This window comes from Heliangelus exortis, chromosome 12, assembly GCF_036169615.1.
Source record: "Heliangelus exortis chromosome 12, bHelExo1.hap1, whole genome shotgun sequence".
NCBI lineage: Eukaryota > Metazoa > Chordata > Aves > Apodiformes > Trochilidae > Heliangelus > Heliangelus exortis.
The window spans coordinates 9284052-9308975 of NC_092433.1; the positions used below are offsets into that span (position 1 = coordinate 9284052).

The 24924-nt window shown below is 47.6% G+C and overlaps 1 protein-coding gene across 8 annotated transcripts in view; it reads left to right on the top strand.

Annotated features, from left to right (window-relative positions):
• The first annotated feature begins 695 nt into the window (after window positions 1-695).
• FLNB (filamin B) overlaps window positions 696-24924 on the top strand; it is a 71286-nt gene continuing 47057 nt past the window's right edge. For 6 of the 8 annotated variants that reach the window (XM_071755917.1, XM_071755914.1, XM_071755919.1 and 3 more), the window contains exons 1-2: window positions 741-1141; window positions 24027-24275. In XM_071755917.1, coding sequence (XP_071612018.1) covers window positions 793-1141; window positions 24027-24275 — 598 coding nt within the window. In that variant the 5' untranslated portion in view covers window positions 741-792. Of the gene's footprint in view, window positions 1142-24026; window positions 24276-24924 lie in introns of all 8 variants that reach the window. The other 2 variants (XM_071755916.1, XM_071755918.1) reach the window with 2 other exon arrangements.

The following is a 24924-nucleotide window of genomic DNA, read 5'->3' on the forward strand; positions in this document are numbered from 1 at the left end:
GGGTGCTATCCCTTAGCAGCATGTGAGTGCAATCAATCTCTGCTGACCCAGGCTGTACTTTGCACGGCCCTCCTGATGGCTGCAGCATTTTACAGATGTCCAGAAACTGAAAATCCCTCCCTCCCAGCACAGTGATCAGGCTCTGCTGGCCTCTGCCGCACAGGTCCACGCTGTGCAGGCCCCAGCACTGAATCCTCCCCCCAGAGCTACATGGGCTCACACACCCTTCGGGGGGTAAATTCAGGGGTGCTGGGCTGCCTCGGGCGGGCGTGAACACCATAAGGGGGGAACTGTTATTGTGTGTTTCAGTTGTGTTTGTGCCCTGGTGCAAGGGAGTGGCACCCCTTGCCAGCCACTAGTGCCAGGTGAGTTGGAACTCCTGCTTGTGCCAGGGCCTCGCACCCTGGCCCCGCTGCCAGGTGAGTCTCATTCCCCACGGTGGGAACAGCCACAGCCAGGTGGGGGCCGGTCCAGTGGGGGCCTCCCGGGGTAGGGAAAGCCCAGCCCAGCCCCCCCCACCCGGTACGGCGGGGCGAGGAGGCTGATGCAGCCGAGGGCGTGCCGCTCCCGGCGGATAAAGGCCGGGCCAAGTGGCGGGGCCCGCGCAGAGGCCGAGGCGCGGCGGAGCAGCGCGGAGCGGGCGGGACGAGCGGGACTAAGCAGCGGGGGCCGGCACTAAGCTCCACGCTTCCCTTCCCGCAGGCGGGCGGGCGCGGCCGGGCGGGGCGGATCGCAGAGGAGGAGGAGGCGGAGGAGGTGGTGGAAAAGCAGGAGGCGGAGCGGGGCCTCGCCATGAGCACGCAGGCGCGGAGCCAGGGCGGGCGCAGAGCGGCGGATCCCGACGGCGAGATGCCGGCCACCGAGAAGGACCTGGCGGAGGACGCGCCTTGGAAGCGGATCCAGCAGAACACCTTCACCCGCTGGTGCAACGAGCACCTGCGCTGCGTCAACAAGCGCATCGGTAACCTGCAGCACGACCTGAGCGATGGGCTGCGCCTCATCGCCCTCCTGGAGGTGCTCAGCCAGAAGCGAATGTACCGCAAGTACCACCAGCGGCCCACCTTCCGCCAGATGCAGCTGGAGAACGTCTCGGTGGCCCTCGAGTTCCTGGAGCGGGAGAGCATCAAGCTGGTCTCCATCGGTGAGTGCGTCCCTGATGCGTGTGTCTTGGGGTTTTTTTTGGTTTTGTGTTTTGTTTTGTTTTTTTTCCCCCCCTCAGTTTATTGTCTGTTTTCCACGCCGGTCCGTTGCCCTGTGGAGTGTGGATGAGGTCCGGGCACGGGGTGCTGTGGGGTGCTTCTGGCCGGGCTCCATCAGCAACCGAGGAGTTGCTGCTTTTTCTGTCTTTCAAGAGTAAGCTTTGGGGGTGCAGTGTAGTGTTGGTCTAAAGCCGTGTGTGCTGTGGGACTGCCCCATAGCCGGGCTGTCAGTGCTATCATCCTATGCTCCCCAGTTTTGCTCTTGGTCACAAATCTCATAGGTGAAGCTTTGGTTTCTGGTCTTTTTTTTGAAGAAACCCAGTACCCAGAGCATGCTGTCTTTCCGTGCAGTCCGTCTCCCCAGGTGCTGGCCCCTCCAGCAGCCCTGGCAAGAGATGCAACTGGGACGGTGCTTGCCCCAGCCTGTGTCCAGTCGGGATCCCCGGGCCTGGCAGGGTTCTGGAGCCTGGACCTCATGTGGGGAGCTGCATGCTACCACAGGCGGTGCAGGAGTGTGAGGAGATTTTTCTTCCTCGCTGGAGCCCAGTAGATGATGCCAGTGTTCAGGTTAGCATGGATGCTTGCCTAAATACAGTTGCAGCTTTTGAACAGAGTACACTTTCTCTTTAATTCTTTCTACTGTGGGTGAAAATGTACAAGGGCCTCTCCTCAGCTAACTCCTGGAGATGGAGTGTTTTTGAGCTAATGCCTGCCCTGGCTGGCACTAGGTTTGATTGTCTATGCCACACTGGAGGGTTCAATTGCTCAATTAATTGGTGGTCTGCTCAGGAAATTAAAGCTGTTGCCATGCATGTCAAATTGCAGATGTTCCCTCAGGAATGCTTGTGGTGACCGTTTCGGGAGTAGCTCAGGTGTGGCTGAAATGCAGTCTGCTAAGCAATAATTTGAATGCCTGAGAGATCCCTGGGAAGGAATGTGAATGCCTTTTCTAGCTCTTTGCCAGATAACTCTAATTACTGCCTCCTGATGACTCTGGCCTCGATGAATTGCACAGCTGAATTTGGGTGAGTGCAGCTCTGCTTAGTTGCCTAAAACTTTTAGCCAAGGTAAAAGCTGTTTCCCTTCAGAGGCTTTAACTACAATAACTTGAAAATATGAAACTTCTCTAGTTTGTGAGCGACTTGGCCCTCCCTGGAAACCTGTGGCTGGGTGGAATAGTTGGGTACCCTGTTGTTCGTCTCTATTAATATGGAAAAACAGCTTTGGACAAATGGGGGCTGTTAGGTCCCCAGTGGCTAGTTATCCTCCTGGGGCAAAGCAGTTCATGTACAGCTAAAAGCAGCTGGGAACAAAGCTGGTGCTAATTATTTACTCAGAAATGCATTCCCTTTGCACACAGTAGGGCTTGAGTTGCAGCTGCTGATTCTTGGGCTTGAGGTTGTTTTTGGGAGCATTGGAGCTCACCTTTCTGCTTCAGCCACTGCAATAGCTCCTTACCAGCCACAACATTATCACCAGGCAAGTGCTCCCTTCCTGTTGTATTGTTTGCCCTGGACCAAAGCTGTTGCTCCAACTGCCTTCCTATTTGTCTGTGGGACTTCCCCAGGTCTGCGGGTTTGGGAGATCAAGGTTAGTCCAGTCAGGCCTGGCTTCCAGCAATTTCCTTTCTAGAAACCCTGATGCAGAAGCTTGGTTCCCTTCTAGGGTTAGACTGAACTGCAGAGTGGCTGTAGTCATCTAAGGCTTGTCTAACTGTTTTGTAGTTTACTTGCATTGTGTTGGCTATTAAAACAACCAAAAAAACCCAAACCAACAAACTACAACCAAGCAAACCCTAAAATGCCAAAAAGGCCCTAAAAACCCCCCTGTAATTGAAGCTTTGGAGAATGAAATGGTTATGATTGCTGCTGCCTTTGCTGTGTTCTAAACTCTGCATGTAGGAGTTTACAGCTCCATCTATGCTGTGCCCCCAGAGCCAAGTGGAGCACAGGAGCCCTATTATACATCCAGACCTGGATAAACTGAGCTTCTCCTGAAAAAAACATCCTGGACTCACTTTCCAAAAAAGATGTTCAGAGCAAGCATTGCAGTGTTTCACTTGGTGGAAGAGGTTGGAGCCTATGCCACCTCTCCTGCAGGCCCATTGTTGTCTGGTATACCTACCAGTCTTGAGTGCATTTCTTCCTGCAGGTTCTAAAGAATTTGGAATTATTTTTTTTTTTCTAGTTTGCAATCTCTTTCTTTGTGTTGCTGAACAAAAGCAAGGCCTTCATGTGGTCTGGAGATATGCACTAGTAAAAGCTTTTGTGTAGAGAACTTTTATAACTAGATTGGTCTTTAGGGCCTGGGGTGTTTAGGACTAGCTCTGAGCCAAGTCAGCTGGGAATAACTGACAGCTATGACTGCTGAATTTCTGGCATTACTAATGCTATCAGATCTTTGCTAAGTGGATGCAGTACCTGTTCCGGTTATTGTTTAACTTCCAGGAACTTTTTGAAAGCATGTGTTATGGTTCAGCTACCACTGCTATATACTACAACTTCATTTTTAAACTTTTTCAGTAGTAAGCTTTTGTTTTTTTGTCCATGTAGAATAAGTCTGCCTATACACAGAGAAATCCATTAAATGGCAACCACAACCCTTTCTGGGTGCACATTAAGAGTCCAACCTCTCCTGCTGCTGTTACTCTTTGTTGTCAGTCTTGGTAGTTTCAGGATACTTTTCTTCTAGACATGAAGTGCCTTCGTTTAGTGCAGATTTAACTTCATTTGTGGTATACTGTAAAAATGGCCATAAAGCACACATGTGCTTTTGCCATCCAGCAAAAATGAGATTGAAAACTCTGAAAAAACTGCTGTGACTGCTGCAGGTGACTTCATGGAGTCTTCTGCTCAACACGAGGCAGCTGCAGTGCTACTTAAGTGTTAACAAGTGTTAAGTCTAGCTTATTTTTGTCTGCTAGACTGAGATAATTGCAGATTCCTGGGTGCTGAGTGGCATGCAGCTGACAGGCACTGTGGAGTAGGACGACAAGAATGCAGGCACAAGGGCTTTACTCTTGGCCGAAGGAGCTGATGGACTCAAAGATTGCTTTGTACAGGAGCAACACCATGTTTTGGTAAAAGCTGGTGCAGGTGGCAGAGAAAGGTGTGTATGGGGTTAAATCTAATTTGTCACTGATATTGCCTCTAGAAAGCCTGATATTGGGTGTTAGGAGTTAACAGGTTTAGCTTAAAAGCAGAGAAGTTCAGTGTCTAAGGCCTGGAAGGTGGTTTTGGGTTGTGACCTGCCAGTCACCCAAGCTTACAACCAGCAAGTCCTAGGTGTGTGCCCTGATGCTGTTCAGTACCTGCTCCTGGCAGGCACTAATGTGTTGCTGGCAGAGGCAGAATGAGTGCCAGTTTGTTTGGTACAATTGCAATCTTAGACTGCAATTGCAATCTTAGACTGCGGCAGTCAGATTGATCAAACTGAAAACCATGTACTTTCTCTTTGTCAGGCTGTGCTTTCACCAGATAAGTGAGCTGATCTGGCTTGCCTCCCAGCTGCAGGGTGTCACTGGGATCTGGTGCCAGCCTCAGCTACAGTTGTTTGGTTGGTTTTAAGGTTTGTCTTTTTGGTGGTCTCGAATCCCACTGCTGTGTCTGAAGAGAGCTGATCCATGCCAGATGGAGATGGGTGAGGAGAGGATGAGGTTGGACTCATGATCTGTTGGTACTTGTGTCATAAATATCTTGGTGGCCTTTGGGTGTTCCAGCTGCAGGAGAACTTCTGGAAAAACTCTTTCTGGCTGAGCCAAACCTGCATATAGGTGAGTTTTCTGTTAATGACAGAGCACTTGATACATGCACTGGGCTTTTAGTACAGACATTTAGCATCCTCTAAAGATGAAAGTGTCTTGACATGCAAGTACCTCTTAGAAATCTCATTGTAGGAAAATAGTTGAAAACCAACTTTCCTCCCTGGGCTGTTGATACATTCACTGAAAGGTGGTAAAGCAAACCTTATTTTTTTAGAGGAAAATTTTTTTTCTAAAACTGGGTAAATTTATTGTCCTGTAACACCCAGAGCTTATTACTTGAAAAGTGAAAAAAGGAAAATGTGTGTTCAGCCTGTCTACACTTAGGGTCTCTCTCTGTCTCACTCCAGGTGCTATTCACACATCATAAGGAGGTAGTCAAAATACACTTGCATGTTGTCGGCCACTTACCTAGGACTTCCCTCGAGCCTGTTTTCTGGAAAATATTCAGTGTGTCTTGGAAGCAGGTTTCTGCTTCTTGGAAATGTGACATTTAATCCTTCCCCTTGAAAATTATTTTTGATACACTGGCAGTGGGCCTCACTGCTGCAGACTGCAGGTGGCTTTGGTTTCTGAGAGCTGCTGGTCTCCTCAGTACCTTTTGTTTCAACAGTTGGACTGCTGGTCTAAAGAAAAAGTGGCTTTGCATGAACTATTTGCTCCAAGTTACAGGAAACTTGAAGGTAGCTTACACAGACCGTTCTTGCATTCTTTTACATATGAGCGGAAACTTGTAAAGTGGTCAAACTTCAGCAAAATTACTTGGGACCAGTTAGACTAATGTGCTAAACAGCTTTTTCATTTAAAGCAGTGAATGCTACACCAGCTATTGAGGAGAGACTGAAATCTTAACTGCTCCATATTCTAACGCCATGTCCTGTATTGACTTACGTGGGGATATTTAAATCTAAATGGGTCAGGATAACTCTTCCTAGCCTATGACTGTAATCTAAGAATGTGGCTAGCCTTGTGTGTGGTCGTACTTCTGTATTGCCAGTATTGTTCTGTGTCTGCTTCAAGCAATGGGAAGTAAAACAACAATCTCTGAATGCCTCAAGCTGCAGAGGAATTCCTTTTTCTCTCAGCTCCTCAGAAAAACAGACTGTGATGTGCAGCTTGGCTGGGACCCAAACAAGGGTCTGACAAGTTTAACCCTCTAACACACACTTAAACAAGCACACCAGAGTGAAATAGTGCATTGCAGGTGATGCTGGTGTGAACAGACCTCAGCTGTACTGTGACACTCACCAGGTCTCTGCCACCAGCATCAGGTGGCCCTGTCTGTGGACTTGCCTTTCTTTACTGCCTGGCATGGCACACACAGCTCAGCTCATGAATATGGCACCTGACCTTTAAGTCATTAAAATAATGAAGATGCAAGATTCAGTGACCCAGGGTTTGGCTCTGTTAGTGCTTGGTACCCATGTGCCTGAAGAGCCTGTCCCAGCTGCAGTTCCTCACTAAGCATCCAGCCTCACTGTGGCTCTTGGTGAGGTGGCCAAGCTTCCTGCAGAGAAACCTGTAGGTTCCTGTGAGATTTTCTTGCTTTTTGTGTGTATGTTCTGACAGTACTGTGGGCTGTGTTCCAAAGCACCCACCCACAGGGAGGGGGAGTCATCTCTGTGCAGGTGCACCAAGATAGTGATGGGCATGCATGGTGGGTGGAGGTAGATGAGGATGTGTTGCTGCTGTCTGCTTGACCTTGGCAAGAAAACCGGAGTCTGATGTCCCCAGCATGTCTGTGCTGGAGGAAGGAAATGCTGTGTAGCTGAATGTTAACTGCTGGGGGAAGAATAAAACCCAAAATATATGTAGAAAAGACTAAGTGAAGGTGCTGCTCATCTTTGGAAGGAGATTGTAGCAGTCTTTGTTACAGCCTTCCCCATATGGCATTAACTACAAGGCTTAGTTTGTTGCAGGCTGAATTCATGCTAACAGGAGGGGGGCAGCCATGTGCCTTTGTGTTGGGTTTCGAGAAGTAACAGTTGGAGTTTTTGTGAAAATAGTTTTTCTCTGAAGCCTCTGCTGCTGCCACTGTGTCTTTTCTCGATAACCCTAGTGGTGTGTGTGGTCGAGCTGGGTACCCACCCACCCATCTTGCAGCCATAGACTGGGTGGGGTGAGCAGAGCTGCTCTTGCTCTTCATGCAAACTTGACCTTGGCTCAGAGTTGAGTCAACTACTGGGATCTGAGGTTATCTCTTCAGTGGCCTAAGTGAGCTCTGCCTGTTGACTTGAATTAATGCAATGAAGCTTGAGTGAGAATTTTTCCCTAGATCTTGCTTCTGGGAACAGTTTTTTTTTTTTATTTTTCCTCAGAAGGAAAAAGTTTCTGTAGCTTGTACTCCTACCAGTTTGTGTTCTGCCTGAGGAAGGAACAGTACCCTGTAATCTAATAGGAAAACACTTTCTTACAGGTCATTATTAAGAGAGAAATCCTAGGTCCTGTACTCAAAAGCCTTGCAATGGGTGTGTGTTGTAACATAACCAGATAGTTCTCTGGGTTCTGACATGGTCTCTAATCTGTCTGTTTCCCTCACTTTTGCCTCTCCTGCAAATAACCTTGAGTTTTCAAGGTGTCTACATAATATCTGGTACATCACAGCGAGAACTGGATCTGCTGCTGTGGGCTTTGGGCTCACCTAATGGATTTCAATTCTTTGTATAAACACTGCTCTGCTATAAGCAGTTGAAATCTAATATCCATCGTTAGCTGTATGTAATGTCCAATTCCTACTGTGCTGGTACGATGAAACTGTTCTGTTACTACTGCAAGAAAAAAGCAGATTTTTTTGATAGTGAAAATAAGCCAGGCCACTTCAAGCAACATCCCAATGTGGCTTTGCTCAAGCTCCTGGGGAAGCAAGGGTGTTCTTGCACAGCCTACCCTGCATGGGGTAACACAGCAGATACTGCCCTGGAGCTGTCTGTGGGTGGGCAGAGGATGGAGCAGCTGAATCCTATCTGCCCTGGGGTGGTGGGCTGTGGTTGTTCGGACCTCCTGCTGATTCTGCCTTTGGAAGAAAGCAGCCATGGCTCTAATAAATCCTCTGAGAAGAGCAGCCACACATACAGCTGCACTGTCTGGTTGCTAATGGGGTGTTTCCTCTGAGTCAGATAAGTGGTGGTCCTTTGCTGTTCCTTGCAACTCAGAGGTATAGAGCTAATCTAATGGGGGGAACCAATAAATACTGAAGGCAATCTCTAAAGCCTAAGTTCAGCTGATATTTCCGGGTTGTTTTTTCTTGATCACTGAAGTATAGTAAGGTCTAGTGATCAGGCTGGTAAGTTGGTGGTGGCAGAGTTTTGAACATCGAGTCTGGGATCTTTCTTGAAAAGGTACAAGCTGTTTTCACCTAACAACAGCAGCAGCAGGTCGCATGAACTTTTCTGCCAACCCTTACCCAGTAATAGCACAAAAGTGGTTGTGGGCTGCAATGACATCATTGGCTGCAGCTCCTTCTCCCTGGCTTCAGGGCATGCTGTAAATCATGACGCATTTACTTGTCATTAGAGCATTGAATTTCTCCAGGATGAGCTGGCCAGGCTGCATGGCAACACAGCTCCTGAAAGCTGGGTGCTCTGAGGGCGAGGTGGGCACAGACAGACAGACTGCTTGCTGTGAGGGGGAAATTGGGCAAGGGCTGTTGCAGCAGCATGTCCCAAGACAGTGCTTGCCTGGAATGGGAGCTGTGCTGCGCAGTCAGCCAGAGCATTGAGCTCTGCTCTCACCACACCATCAGGGAGGCTCTTGCTGCCTTCTGCAAGCCTGGGTGGGGTGCGAGCGTTTGCACTGCTGGCCCTGGGCCCTCTGCACTTCTGTGGAGCAGTAGCTGAAAGCTGCCCTTCCTGCTAGCCCACTGCTGGTTCATTTCCACCCACTTTTCTGTGCTGAAAACTGGGGGGCACTTTGAACTGGCTGCCTGCCAGATGAGCTCTGGGCTGAGTTGTTAAATGCTGCTCTGAAATGCTGTCTCTGCCTCGCACAGGTGGATCTGGAGCTGGGAGATGCTCCTGCCTGGCCTGGGGATGGGATGCTGATGGCAGGCTCTGCTCCATGGCTCGCAGCCCACTGTCATTTTGGGCTGCCCCGGGCTGCCTCCTGATTTGGATTAGTCTGTCCTCTCTTGTGAGGAGGCGATGTATGTGTCTGTATTTCTGAGCCTATATTAAAGGGCACTGTCGTGGTTGGTGGGCCTAAACCAAGCTGTAGGTAGCAACTGGGGAGCTGTGTTATGTAAACAAGCTTTGAAAGTCTCCTCTGGAGCCTGCAGCAGAAAGCACAGGGCACAGAGCTGCTCTGAGCAAACACCCCCACGATGTGTGCAGCTGAAGGTTATTCAAACATGGAGGAGGAAATACTGTTCCCCTTGGCTAGATACTAACATTGCTCTATCTCTGCTGCCTTTAATTGGTATAATTAACTGTTTTACATTGCCTTTTCTCACAAGGACCTTGCAGCAGTAGGTGCAGCCGTTTTAGTGGACTTCCCATAGGCAAATACTGGCAAGTCAGGACTCAGAACTAGTTTAGGTCTCAAGGCTAAAACACTGACAATTCTGTCTTGGAGGTGACCTTTACCTTTGTGCAGATCCTCCCTTTATAATAAGGTGACTGGTAGCTGCAGGTCCCTCTGGCCTTGGGCCACAGGAGGAAAGAGCCTGAGCTGGAGGGTATGTGCAGGGTCCTGCACATTTGTCTTTGCATCTTGCTGGCTGGAAACTGGTAGTGTAACAAATATACCTTGTGTCTGTCATGGTGTGAGACACAAATTTTGGATTAATCTAACTGCTTTTGATCTTAACTGCAGAATGGGGAACACTGGTTGCTAAACAAAGTTTGTGTTAAACTGTCATCTTGGTGGTGCAAGTCAAGTGTTACTTCACCTTCATAGCCAGATGGTGAATTTCAGTAGGGTTTCCTCCTTTCTGCAGGGCTCAGAGTAATTCTGCTTGTTGGTCTCCCAAATAATCTGAAGTCCAGACAGTTCTGAGCTGGTTTCACCACCTGAGTGTTCCTGCAGAGCTGCTGTTTGCTGGAGCTGCAGTGGCTCTGTGCTGTTGTCACTTGTTCAGACACTGCTCCTTATGAAATTCCCCTATGGGTGAAGCGTTGGTGTCTGAGCAGCCTTAACATACCCATTGTGAGAAGACTTATATTGCTAATTGTGTTGTTTCAGCTTTGTTCTGTGTGCTGGTCAACAGTGTGTGGCTGCATGCAAGTATCTGATAGCTTACCTAACTGCTTGAACAAGATGAATAAATTAATTAAAAGTCAAATAGAAACAGCTTTAGTTGTATCAGAGTTATTTCTTCTGTTTACTCTTTTGGGTTTGTGGTAAAAATGCTGCTATGAAGAAATAGGAAAACTAGGCTGGTGACTGCTAGGAAACCTTGTGGTGACTTGCAAGAGCCATGACTTCCAGTGCCACACCCCAAGATCAGCAGTGCTGGACACTGTGGCTATCAGATGTTGTGACAAAGACATGGGTGCCTTTCAACTGGGACTGCAAGGCCCTCTGTAGTGGTGCTGTCTTAATGCTTTGTGGTTATGTAGTCCTGTGGTATCAGTGTTGGCTGAAGCAAGTTTGACATTCTTAACAGAGGATGCAGCATGTGTGCAGGACAACTGAGCTGCTACACCAAATATAGGTGGCCAAAGGGAGAGGAAAACCTACCAGACACCTAGGACAGCTGCTGTCAGAGAAGACCCCAGTTAGCTGTGTGGTGATAAACCAACCCCAGTACTGATAGTATTTCCCTGACCTAACCTGAGCAGTGAGCAAGAGCAAGGATTGCCAGCTCTGTCAAGTCATCAAACACCAAGTGAGATGTCCTCTGGAGGGGTCACAAAGTCAGGCTACTGAGGAGCATCTGCCAGCGTGCTCTGGGGATCCTCAGAGATGTGCAGAAGCAGGCACAGCTCCTGGGTAGCCTCTTACAGCTTTAGCACTAAAAAGTTGGAAAAGGCTGAGGTAGCTTTCCAGTGATATAAATTCTTTCCCCCAAAAGGGGTGAGAAAGCACTAATTGCAGTTCTGCATTCACTGCCACCCACTGTAAAGCAGGGTGGCTCAGCCTTGGCCTTGGTGCTGCCACACCAGATGATCAGTGGCAGCTAAGTGAGCATTACTGAGCACACTCATCACTTGCAGACATCTGCAGTTATTGAGATAGGAGAATCTGGGACTCCTGGACAAGGGTATTGCAAAGACCTTGTCCCAGAGGATTAACCACATCACTCCTGGGATCCTTACTGGAGTATATGCCAATGTACTCCTTTCTGGGAGGGAGCAGTTTGGAGCTACTCTGTGAGGGTCTGCTCACAGAGGTGGTTTGCTCTGCCATGGAAGGACCAGGAGCAGCAGCCTCCAATAAGGACCTGCTGGTTCATACCTGTAAAACAAAAGAGCCAAAATGTCTGGGGTTTCCTGGGTGGAAAGCTTCCTTGAACAGCTCTGACTCAGCCAGGGAAGTCTGTGAAGTTAGGGGCATAAAACCATACATCAGTTAAGTCTACTTCAAATTTTGCTCTGGTTTTGTAGCCTAACTCTGAGTTCAGTGTTTACAGCTAAAGAAATGCCCCATCTCATATAGATAAATAACTGAAGATATCTATGTACCTTTAATAGGTTTTTAATTGCAAGGAGGAAAAATAAACTGCTTCTCATGAAGTGCTGCAACTATTGGTTGAAAACGCTGCCTAAGGCAGAGGAAGCTTAAATATTTTAATTAACCAGCTTTATTACTCAAAAAAAAGCTTTAATAAGCTAGAGAATATTTCTTACTCTACCTGTTAGAAAAGTAGCTCAGGCTTCTGAAGCAGTGGCTGGGCAGCAGAAGTATTCAAGCTCAAATGTAGAAGTTGGAGGAGCTGATACCAAACGAGCTGATCTAATGCTGTACCTGACCTGGTAGGTAGCTGGAAGGGGCATGGGAGATCAAGCAGAGCAGTGCAGGTCATGATGTTGCTGCCACTGTTCCACCTCTAGAAAAATAGCCCCTAGAGCCAGTGCTTTAGTTCTTGTGTTAAAAATGTGAAATACAATAGGCCTGCAAATCTGAACAATGTGGGACTGCATATTAAAAATGAGATCTTGCAGCTGGTGAGGATTTGGGTAATTGCCTGCACCCTGCTCCATCAGCATGTGTGTGGTGGAGTGCTGTCCCTCAAGACTAGGGGGAGAGCTGTGAGCTTGTGAAGTCTGGAAAGGTTTGTGTGAAGGCTTTAGTTGGAAGATGTCGAGTCCAGCCTCTGGACAAAAAAGGTGGTGTCCCTCTGAGCTCTGGTTGGCTCAGAAATGCTGTTAGCAGCCAGAACCCGTTATGGCCCAGCAGCTCCTGACAAAGTTGGATGAGGTCAGATGAGCAGAGCTGCTCCTGACTCGTGCTAGGATCAGAGGTGTAGGAGAGCACCTCTGGGCCCAGCCAGCCCACAGCAGCTGGCGTGAGCCAGGGTCCTTTGGGCCGCTTACAGTGATGCAAAACTTGCTCATCCAAAGCAAAGCTTTACTGCACAGTGATGAGTTGGGGTGGGAGGAGCGGGTACGCTGTCTGCACCAGCACACATCACACAGATGTGGCTAATATGTGCTTGAGCTGTACCATTAATCCCATATGGAGCTCTTTGAGGTGCTCAGAGACCACCCGTGCAGACTGTGCCTCTGCAGATTCACCACTGCTCTCCTGATCATGAAGGCTTCTCTCAAAAGAGGTCTGTCTGATGGTGGCTACCACTGTTGGATGAATTACCTGGGCCTCAAGCCAAGCATCTATTCCTTATGTTAGCAGCTTGTAGCTGAAATTGTATAAACACAGAGCTGTCCTGTGTGGCAAGTTAAACACACAGGGTTTAAATCTTGACTGCGCAGGGGCCAGCCTAGTCCTGTGTGCAGATGGAAGTGTGTTTATTGCTGGGTTGCACAAGTATACAGAAATACATTCAAATGCCTTCACTTCTTCCTCCAGAAAGAGGGAAAGGCTTCTTTCTTACAGGGCAGCTGCAAGATACTGAATGTTTTTGGTTTTTTTAATTTAAGGCTTGACATTCCAGGACGAAAGTGTCCTTCCTTTTTGGACAAGGGTAGTCATGGTTTCCAGTGAAGGGGAGGATAGGTGTCTATGTGAAAGCTCATGATGTATAGCTGGCTGACACACAAAAGCGTTAAAACATTTTCACAATGGTCATGGAAAAGCAACAGTGCCTGCCAGCACTGCAGAGATGTGCAGTGTGTATTTATAGTGACTGCAACAGCCCAAGGCATCCTCACTTGTGCAGCTACAGAAGGCAGCCTGGGTTGTGCAGAAGTGTCACTCCCCTCCTGATGGGCACTTGAATGGCAGTGCTTTAGCAGTAGCTGGAGCTTGGAGGCAGGACCACAGCTGATTCCAGGACATTTGCACCATCACAGCAGCACTGAATTGCAGTGGCATGGCAAGACATGTTGTGTTGGCAGTGTGTGGGTGTAGGGCTGCTTTCTGAGCAGTGTGTTTATGTTAACAGTGAGTACTTATATCTGAATGTCAAAATGAATTGTTGAAATGGCTCAGATGTTGGAGAGAGACTTCCAAAGCAGCTGTTCCTATCTGCATTGGGGGTACAATTGCATGTTAGAGATTATTCACCTTTCCTATTGCTTCTCAGGGAAATGGTAGGACAGAGATATCTGTCCTGCTGATAACTTCTGGAATAGCTTTTTTACTAAGCTACAGAGGACAATAGAGCATCTCTAACAGGATATCTGTGCTTAAATGCGTCAAGGAAAATGTATGTGGAACGGCACTATTAGATGTTTAAAACTGGATCCTATCAACACTGAGACATACCACAAATATTTTCTGTAACTAAAGTAACGGGCAGGGTATTTTCTGATGTGTCACCAACCCCAAACCACAAAATACACTCCAATCCTGAGCTCCTTGCTGCAGCATGGAGTTGGAGATGGGTTGAGCCATGTGGGGCTTTATGAATGGGGATTTCCTTTGAACAGCCCTGTACACGGTGAATCGCAGTCAGTGCAGTGATGCTGGTCTCAGATGGAAAAACTGAATCTTGGTGTGTGTTGTGGCCAAGGATTTCCCCAAACAGTAATCACTTCTGATAATTTCCAATGTGTTGGTTTTGGCTTCAAGAACACCATCCATTGCAGCTTTCGTGCTTGGCGTCTGCCGCACAGAAGATGATAGACAGCCCTATCTGAATGGGCTCATTTATCTCGGCAGGATTTCTCATGCTGTTTCTTATAACTGTCTTGACCTACCCCCAGTGTGAGTAAACATGCTTTTCAGTAATGCAGTGGTCACTCTGGCGCCTGGAAACCTCTGGATTACCTCTGTTCTTCTGCCTCATTGAGGCTTTTTTTTTTTTTTTTTTTTTTTTCCCCCCCCATCTTTTGCACCTTTTCCATCACCAGGGCACTCTGGTGCCTAACAATGGATCTTCCTGTTCATCCCCTGCAACTGAAGCTTTTTAACGTTCTGTAACATCAAATGCAACACAATGCTAATGACTTGTCACCTACTGCCTCTGCCAGCCCCTGGGAGGTCTTTGCAAGAGCCAGCCAGGCTTTTAACCTTGGTGCAACCTGAAGTGACCTGGTGAGATTTAGGATTACCTTAATCCCGTGAAGCTGGTGACAGCACTCTCATGTTTCAGACACAATACTTAGTTTTGTTGTATTAAACTTGCAGAAATCTGACCCTGTAGCCGTTTTTATCAATTCAGCCTTGCTGATCAAGGCTTGGCTTTGTGGTTGTGTTAACACACAATGTGTTGTGAGAGGTGCTTTTTTTGTTTGCATATGTGCATGAAATAACCTCCAGTTTATCAGAGTCCTGGACAAGTGTTTCTTAGTAAGGTTAGGCAATTTTGCATTTGATTAAAATGTTAATGTCTTAAAGTGGAACTTATTTCCTGTGAATTGGGTAGAGATGTTGCTGACTTGGGCATAGCAGCCTGCTCTGATGGGAAGGCTGTGCTGTGGCAACGAATGTGCTGACCCCTGAGGAGTAGAGACCTGGCACAGGATCACTCCCCTTTGGCTCCCATCCCATGCCCAGAGAAGGGAGGTGTAGTTGGTGTCATGTCACTTGGTTTTGGAAGCTGAGCCAAGAGTTTCTCAGCAGACCATGGCAAAGGCAGGAGTCCTCTCTTCCCTCCTCCCTCCATCATTTAACAGAAATCCACTTTCCTGCATGTTCACTCCCCACTGCTGGGACTTCCCTTCAAAGCCATTCCTGAATGATTAATCAGCACTTGGGTGGCTTGCTTGCCCTTGTCCCCACAGTTTCCCGGTGCTTCCCTCCTCTGGTGCCTGACCCTGGGGCAGCGGGGATGAGTGATGGTGTGGGTGCAATCCTCCAGCCCTTCCCACGGCCCCATCCCACCCTGTCTGGCTCTTTCCTGGGACTTTCCAAAGCTGCCTGTTGCCCGTGGGGTCAACGCAACCGGTTTGCTGCCAGCCCTGCCATCCATGGGGAGCGGGAAGGTCCCAAGCAGGCTCAAACTCCCATGGCATAGAGGGCTTGCAGAGCCTGTTCCTGCCTCCCCGCTTCCACTCATTCCTCTCCCCAAAACGCGGAACTTTGCAACCGAGGGCACTGAACTTCGACCACCGTGTTACTCAGGGTTTCGGGGCTCTTCCACCGTTCCCGGCAGAAGGCGAGCGGCCGCTGTGTCCCAACCATTCCCCGGGGCCGGCACCGGAGGGGCGGTGGGATGAGCTCAGCAGCGGGGAATGCGCTTTGCTGGGCGCGATCGGGGCCAGGCTCACAGGGCCCTTTGTCGGGGCGGTTTTGGCAATGATGTCATGGAAGGCGGCGTGCCGGGACAGGCCTGGGCCCCGCTTCTCCACCGGCAGAGCGCGGGAGCCGCCGGTGGGACCGGGGTGTGCGGGAGCGGGGGCGTCGCGGGTGCCTCTCGGCCGTGCGGGGTAGCGATCTGAACCGGGTTTGTGGGTCGGAGCACGGCGGTGGTGCTGGCAGCTGCCCCGCGGAGCTGGCGAGGGGCTCCGTTTGCTGCGAACAAAGCAGCACTCACGGAAACTTGCTGATAGACAAAGGCGGAAAATTCAGAATACTTTTTTTTTTTTTTTGTCTCCCTCCAAAAAAAAGGATCTCGAATAATTAGCGCAGCGTTCCTGTTCGCGGCTCGGCTGGGTGTCTGCGCTGCCGTCCTGCAGCTGCCGGCGGGGACCTGCTTGGCAGCGGGTGACTGAGTCTGAAATAGCTGGTGTGAATGGCAGCTCTCATTCTGCCGTGGTGCCTCCTGGTTCTCTGGCAGTCCTGTTCCAGGCACTGAGGGCCCTCCTTGTGCTTGTGGTGGAGATGCTTCCCAGGAGCACCCGTGGCAAGAGTTGGATGTGCGCTAACACCCCCTGCCTGGGGCTTTTCCTGAGTGTAAGAGCAGCACATCTTCTCATATCCATAACTTCATATATGGCTCTCAAGGCAACAGGAATCCTAGGTGTATTCAGACTTAAAGTATTAAGGAGTTTGATCATAAGCCACCAGCAGTTTGAGTTTTTCCCCACCCACCATAACAGTTCCTAATTTTGAAATTCTTGACTTCTCCTTCCAGACCCCTTGGGTGTTTTCAGTTTCTCTTGGAGAAGCTGGGTTGGTTGCTGTTGCTTTTTTACTGCTGGCTTAAACTGGCTTCATGTTATGTGGTTTTTTTTTGTGGATGTGAGATGTAAGTGGTCTCTGAGTGCCCATTAAGAGGTAGGACAGAGCTATTTAAATCTGTATTTGACTCCTGTGAGCTCCACTGGTTTGATTCTTTCTATTCATTTCAGTATTACAAGTCGGTATGATTTTTTTTTTTTTTTTTTTTTTTTTGTTAGCCAAACCTACACTGAAAGGACTGGATTTGAACTTACTTTTACAATTGCCTGTTTCACCTCATGAGAGACTCTTTCCAAAGGCCCAATGTGAATCAGTAGACAGTACAGGGTGATGCATAGTGGCCTGACTGAATGATTTAAAATCCAGTTAAAATAGAAACTATTGAAAACCTCTGAATTGTAATGTGAAACCTCTTCAATCTGAAGATGAGTCTCAAAAAAAATTTTTATAAACAGACACCCTAGTAAGCATGGAGGAAAATAGATTCTATCCCATTGCAAGAAAAACCCCATGTTTTTTCCACCCTCCTACCTGTACCCAGATCAGCACTCAGTTGCAATTTTGTTGCAGTGGAAAGGTATTCCTCCTCTGAAAAACTCACCTTGTGAAAAGCTTGGTGGATCTGCTGTGTTCAAGGTGTGTATCACAGTTGCTGAAGATATCCTTCCTTCCTCAGGTCAGGGATGCCTGAGGCTCGTTAGTGCCTTGGCAGGGTGAGTGTGTGAGCTGAAAGCCCGCTGATGTTGGGCTAATCTGGATGCCACGGAATGGCTCTGCTACCGGTCACAGCACCAGCTGCTAACGCTGCCGAGAAGCAGAGATGCGGTGGGGTTGTGGTTGGAGGCTGTTTGGTCGCAGCTGGGAATCCAGGGAGTTGGCTGGAGCTTGGCCACCCCGTGCCAGCTCTGAGCAATGAGCAGAGCCCGAGCTCTTGAGAGGTGAGCCCGTGTCTGTGGCCACACCGAGGTGCCGAGCCCCAAGAAGCTGCGAGGTGGACCTGGGCTTAAGGGTCACTGGAGGAAATGGTTGCAATCTGTTCTCAAAGCACAGAGGAGCCCGTGTAATTGATTTAAAGACATATTATCCCCACAGAGGATGTTGCTAATGTCTTTAGCAGGCGCAGTAAACCTGTGAACACATACTGTACGCTTCAGCAAGGAATTTCCTTAGGCAGCTCGTTCAGCTTCATCTCATCTGCATACTTCTGTTTGGCATGCACAGAGCAGGGCTTTTGAAGAGCTTGTCTCAGTGTGGAGTTTTCACTGTTGCAGAAGATTAAGCCTTAATTTTTCTGTCCTTCAGTTCCTATAGCTGTTTAATAATAGGTGAGAATAATTAGAGGTGGGGAAACTTCAAGACATTGGGACCTGAACCTACCATCTTAACATAAATGATCCGTAACTGAGACGAACTTTGTGCTATACAAAGTTCCTTCTGTATCTGCAACTAAGGAATAAGGGCTGTTGTTGAGACCATTCCTTTGTTTTGTATGAATCTTGTGTTATTCCTCCATATAATGCACAAAATAAAAGTTAAATAGCAAGGTATCAATCTTGGGAGAGGGTGACCACTTTTTAGAGAAGATGGATGAAAAGATCAGTGCTGGTTGTGGTAGAACTTCCTCCACAAGTGAAGATCAACAGCAAAACTTCTGAGATCTCTGTCCAGACTGTGAACTAGGAACAGTTTCTTGTTTTGTTTGTTTTTTTTAATAAATATACTGCTCAAAAATTGCTTTTTCAGTCCTTCATTTCACAAGTCTTTGCAATCTGTTACTAGCTTGACTTAGTAAGGAAGCTGTCTGCTGTGGTAGCTTATCTTGCTTCCACTAATTGTCCAACAGAAAATGTCTTGCAGCTCTGCTGTAGGGCAGAGTTCAGGGAACACTGCCACAGTTTGAGTCCTGCTTGTGCTTAACCTGAATTCAAAGCAGACGTGCACGTGAGCAAAAGATAAAGTCACAAACTTGGTTGTAACGCTAGACTGTTGGGATTTTGTTTTTTTCAGTTGTGGAATGATTTAGTTTTGAAGACACCTATATGATGATCATACAGTTGAAGCCTCCAGATAGAGCAGAGGAATCGCTACTGGAGTAGGTGAATTTGCAAGCTTCAAGTCAGTGCCAGGTTTTTGTTCTGGTGCTTGCTCCTGGGGCAGTGCAAGCACAAATAGACCAAGCTCTGCAGCACTGGCAGTTTTCCACTTGGTAGGTTGGGTTGGGAAGTATTTTATGGCCCAAGCCATAAAAATGACACACATTTGTCTCGAGATGGTCACATTGCTGGCTCAGGTTAGTCATGATGCTGGCTGAAGGCAGGCATTTTAACGTCTTCCTTTGTGCTTTAAGGAGTGTGACATTAGCAGTCCAAGTGTAACATATCATATTAATATTTAGTGTAGAGCAACAATTATAAATCAGCTTGAGCAGTTAAAACTTGGTTAATTTTCAAGACTGAAAACTGGTAGTGTATGCTTGCTGGCCTATGGAATTGCCATAATCCATTTTTTGGGCTGGTTGCCACTTAGTTAATAGGATAATAAATGGGTAAGAATTACAATCTAGACTCAGAGGTGTGATGGGGGAAACAAATGAGCTCTGCTTCAGTCTGTTTTCCTCTTTACCCTACCAGGCAGCCTCTTAAATCCCAATAGCTGACTAAGAAGCAGGATACTCCTACATAAAATTTAATGTTGTAGGCTATATATAGGCTGCTTCTTTTTTTTTTAACAGAAGAGTGAGTGCTTGCTTGTTCACCACTGGTGTTGATTCTGCAGAACAGTTTAAGTCTTGCTGGCAGGTTTTCCCCAGCAGCCATCATGCAGGTCATGTTGAGCTGCATCCTGACGCCAGGACCTCTCGGCAGTGGGCTGACTGCAGCCTGTCCATGCAGACAACTTCTGCTTGCCTCCAGCTGAATGCAAGCTGGGTATTGCTTGATGGTTGTTGATATTTTTTTGAAATTGGATTGCTATCGGGTACTAAGGGTACTAGGGGATGAAAGTTATTTGTAGTAGCTGAAGTTAAAAACTTCATTGAAGTTTAACAGGAACCTTTATTCCCACAATGTTCAAAAACATTGAACAGTGTGGGTGAGAATAAAGGTTCCTGTTAAATCCAAACCTGAGTGTTTCTGCTTCTTGGCTGGTTCTGGACTATGTATCTAGCCATTATAAGTTGCAGTGTCTAAAAGTGAAGATCTAACAGCGTTCACAAAATTGGAGTCTGCAGCTGAGTGTCAGCAGGACTTACATGTAACAGCTCAAAAACTCTGAATTCTAATGGAAAAAAAAAAAAAAAAGCAAAACCTAAAACAAAATGAAGCCCCCCGCCCCAACAAAAGGAAGAGCCCCAGAAACCTCCAAGGCTTTCACCATTTGTATGCTTTTAGATGGCACTTCTGAAGCTGATTGCCTGTGTTCCCAGCTGGGCTGAAGTCCTCTAAGTACGGAGCAGGCGAGCAGCCCTGTGGCAACTCCAGCCATGGATTCCTGCTGCATGCCTGGGCTTCCCGTAAAAGTGTGCCCTTTGAAAGTGCAAGTCAAATGGCTGTCAGCAGGTATTCTGCTCCACTGCCGGTGAGATGGTGTGACTCAGCCCTGCAGGAACTTTGATTTCCAAAGCACACATCTCCTACCCGGAATGGTGAACCAGTGAGTGACTGTGCTCTGACATACGTGTGAGTGCATCTACAGATGTTAACTTAAGCATCACAATGTGAATAAAGCAAATTAGGCAGATGACCACACTTTCTCCAAAAGAGGTTACGTTAATCCTGTCTACAGTGGTGCTGTAAAGAATTAGTTCAGCCCTGCTAAATTATCTTGGCGGATGAGATGTGACAGTTCCCTTCCTCCCAGTGGTGGGAAGGCGGGGACCGGCGGCTGTTGCCTGCCTGGAGAGGGCTCGTTAATCTGCGGAAACTTGCCCGGTGCCATGGAGTAAACACACTCTCTCCATTTCAGCTTTATTTGCTCCCATCTACCCAAGTCATTGAAGCTGAAAGCCAAACACTCCCAGTGGTGCAGGTGTATCCTCTGGGGGCTGGGCTGCTGCACTGTGGTTTGGTAGCACTGACCACAACAAGTGTGCATCTCTGTGTCGTAAAATTACGATGAGCTCTGGAGGAGCAATTGAGGAACATAAACTGAAAACCTCTATAAAGCCACAAAGTATAGATTGTGTGAGTAATAAGTATGCCTAAAAGTAACTTTCATAGTAGGAAAACGGTGTTGCAAGATCTGCTGTTTATGCAATCTGTTTTCCATCCTGGGAAGGCTGTAAAAAAATACCTTGAACCAAACCAGAGAATGGGGGGAGTCGAGTGGAAATCCAGCTAACCTGGGGTACACAGCAACACCTGCAGTAATGAGTGTTGATGCTTACACATGACTGGAAACACATTTTTTTGTGTGTGTGTGTGTGTTCCAAAACCTTGGCAGTAGTACAGTGGCAGTGTGCACTTGGAGCTGGTGGGTGGTGCTTGCAAATGTGGTTGTACCAAGAGTGTTTCAGGGTTTTCTGGGCCAGGTCTGTGCTTCTTGTGCAGGACCTGTGAGAAGGATGCTTGTCTAATTGGGTACTGCTTGCATCTTGATGCCCAAGAGACCTCGAGGAGAATACACTGAATATTTTTAGTCAGTTAATTAAAAAGTCAACACTTAAGTGGAGGCTTTTCTGAAGAGGCTTAATGCTTGGGTGGAGTATTTCACCAGCACTTGAAATCCAAGCGTACTTTGGGCTGGACTCTGGTTTCTTCTTGAAAGTGGAGAGTCCTTTTGTATTGTGGTAGAGATTGTGAGCCAGATGGGATTCCCCCGTAGCTTGGAGTGGGATGCCTGCCCAAAGGACGTGTTGGTGGCACTGCTGGGTGCTGATAAGGTCTCCTGTCCTGCTCAGGGGTTCTTCTCCCTCCCTCCTCCCCACCCCAAATGAAAGCAGACAAGCCTTCCTACAGGCAGTCCTGGAAAAAATTACATCATGCAATCCCTATGCCTGTCAGGAAGCCGGGAGGCTGTAAGAGCTTGTTAACTTTGCTAACAAAGTGCAGTTGCGGGGATGGCACCAGCTCCGGGGAGGAAGAGCCATCCCATTCCTGTGGTGACCTTTTCCTGTCACCAGAGCAGCAGTCCCTTGCCTGGCCTCTCTGGAGGAGCCTGGTGAGATGGGATATTCTTGCTCCTGATGTGAAGCTTTCCTGTGCATAGGCTTTATTTCCCCAGGTCAGGAAGAGCTGCCCAGCTGTGCCCTCAGCGATGGTGATGTGGGGCTGGCAGGAGCTCTGAGCATGCGTCTGGTTGCTGCCTTAACCACAGAGCATCCACATACAGACATTATTCATGTGCTGTAAACATGAAATGGGCCATTCTCTGTCATGAGTAATGTGTGTGTAGCAGTGTGCTCATGGTGATTCTGTCCTGCTGGCTTTCCTCCCTGGGAATGCTGGATGGCTTTCTGAAAGGCGCTTGCTTGTAGCGCACTAAATCATCGCTCTGTCCACTCTGCTAAAAATGCTGATGTCAGTATAAATCTGAAACTGAATCTTGAAGGCATTTGGCACAGGGATGTGATGGCCAGCAGTGTGCTCCAGCGGGTGGGCCTGCTGTGGGGGTGCAGGATGGAGGTACTGCAGGCATGGGGAGTGGGATGGTTTTTGCACACTGCAACCCTTAATTTCCTGCTCATGGAGCTCAGGCACTGTGGTGAGCCTACCAGCAGGAATTTGGGTCTCTCTTATGTAAAATGTAGCTCTTCCTTCTGTTTTAATTTCTTTCAAGAAAGCTTCCCCTAATAGGTTGTAAGGCAGCATCTTCCTTCCCCTGGGCAGTTTGCAGCTCAGCTGGGAGGAGAGAGGGAAATGAGTAACAGCAGGGATTGTTTAGTTGTTGCTAGGAGACACGCTGCTTACGTGATGCAAATTTTTACCTTGGAACCTGTAATTAAAATTCAGAGGGGCTTAATCATGTCATAGCTATCTATTGTGTATCTCAGACTGGATGTGATATCAGCAGTGAGCAATCAATAGCAGACACTTACCATGACCCTGTAAGATTTATTAAAACTGATGTTAAAAAAATCCAGTGCAAATTAGATCTGAGTAGAAACCAGACGTTAACTATTCTGAAAGGCCAAATGCCATTCAAGGTCTGAAGTTACAGTATTATCTGTTCAGGACATACCGCCCTATTGTGAAACCATGTAAATATTAACCACTTCTCCTGAGCATTGGGTTAAAGGGAACACCCTGGTGCTCACTGTTCTTGGTCACTATTCTGCATAATCATTTGTTTGCAAAGTCAGGAGATCTTTTTGTATCGATAAGATGGTACTGGGTTGGTGCTGCAGCCTGTGTAGCTGAAGAGGAGCAGGAGGACATGCTCAGTGGATGTTTGGCATGCTGAGGCTCAGCTTAGAGGACTCTGCATATTAACACCAGAATTTGAACAGTTTGGACAAACTGAAGCTGTTACAAACACAGTACAACCTGCATAGCAACTACAAGCTTGAAGGGAGTGCATCCAATCTCACTAAAACCAAAGTAAATTGCAGGAGTATTCACAAAACTGTTGTGGTCACTTTGTAAGGCCAAAGAGATGCAGAAAAATATCCCACCCCTTCAGGTAGCTTCTTATGACCATCTGATCTTCCTACTCAGCAGTCTTAAACTTGGCTGCATCATGTGTTTTACAGCAGAGCTGCAGCATGGCTGCTGTGGTGATGAACTTTTACTAGGCTAGAGCATGACATGGAAAAGCCAGACCTGGCTTTTCCTTTTCTTCTAACTCTGGATTTGTAGTGTGAAAGGATGGCTGAGTGCAGGCAGGAGTGTGATGGTGCAAAGGATGGACCTCTGCTCCCTGTTTTACCATCTCTACACAGGCTGTGATATATCTGGGCTTTGCTCTAGTTCCAAATTCTGACTTTGCTGGACTTCATCATATAGCACTTTTTTTTGCTACCATTTTAAATGCGAACTATTGATGTGTGTTTGGAGAACTGTTTCAGTATATAAATGCAGTTTGCTAAGTGATGCCTCTTTACCCCAGGGGTATTTCCCCCCTAAGGGGATGCTGTTTGTGTGAACTCCCATCACATGCTTTCTGGGGTCTTTCCTGAGATACAAATTGCTGTGAAAAACACCAGGTGGCACTTATCATCCAAGTGCAAAGTACTAGATATTTTAAACTGCCAATTCTAAGCTTAGCATTGTAAAGCTTCAAGGGCAAGTCACACCATCCTTGGAGACTACTGAGCTCTCAAGGCAGCTGGGGAGCACTGAGTCCTTGGACTCGTCTCTTTTAAACCTGTCTAATTCAGGTCATGAAAAATGGTTTCTCTGCCTGTGATGACCTCTGTCACTTCTCTTGTCCTTGATTACCTGTGCATGGGGATATGCCTTTTTCCTTTAGAGTGGGAAATAATCAGCTGTATGTCTTTTGTTTTCCAGATAGTAAAGCCATAGTTGATGGAAACTTGAAGTTGATCCTTGGCCTGATATGGACCCTTATCCTCCACTACTCCATTTCCATGCCAGTGTGGGAGGATGAAGGTGATGATGATGCAAAGAAGCAGACGCCCAAGCAGAGGCTGCTGGGCTGGATCCAGAACAAAATTCCTTACTTGCCAATCACAAACTTCAATCAAAACTGGCAGGATGGCAAAGCACTGGGGGCTCTTGTTGACAGCTGTGCTCCAGGTAAGTCAGTGTTTTCCTTGCCTGCTGTCCTCATGCCTTGTTTCCATGGGAGGAGGTTTTCACTGCTGAGCTGGAGATGGGAATGAGGCTTTCAAGAAAACACAAGTCCAAAGAGGCCAGCTGTGGGAGGTGGCAAGCTGTAAACAATTTGGCCAAGAGAAATACTGGCCTAAAGCAGAATGTATGATCGCATTAATGGAAGCACCATGTCTAAGCTTTGTATTGGGTGCAAGGGACAAAGGCACAAATGCTGGCTCTTAAATGCAAGAAAGTCTTGTTCCCACAGCAAGTGCCAACAACCTTTCAACTTCAGGGCGCAGCAAGAGGCTTCATGTGTTGTCCTGAAATAGGATTGCAGAGGGAGCACAGAGCAGCCAGAAGCTGCACACTACCTGAAACTTCAATGTTTAGCAAGCTGAAGCTGTGCTCCTTAAAGCAAGTGATGTGATGAAGTGTGAAAAAGGCACAGTTTCCTCACCTTCTTCTAAAACAGCCACACTAATGCAATTCCTGGCGTTCATCTGACACAACCGGGGGTGCTACAACAAGCAGTTGAAATTTTCTTTTCCAAATTTGCTGCAGGAGAGCCAGTGAAACACAAAGGGTGGTTAGATGTATCCATGATGAATTTAGAGTGGTGTCTTGCATA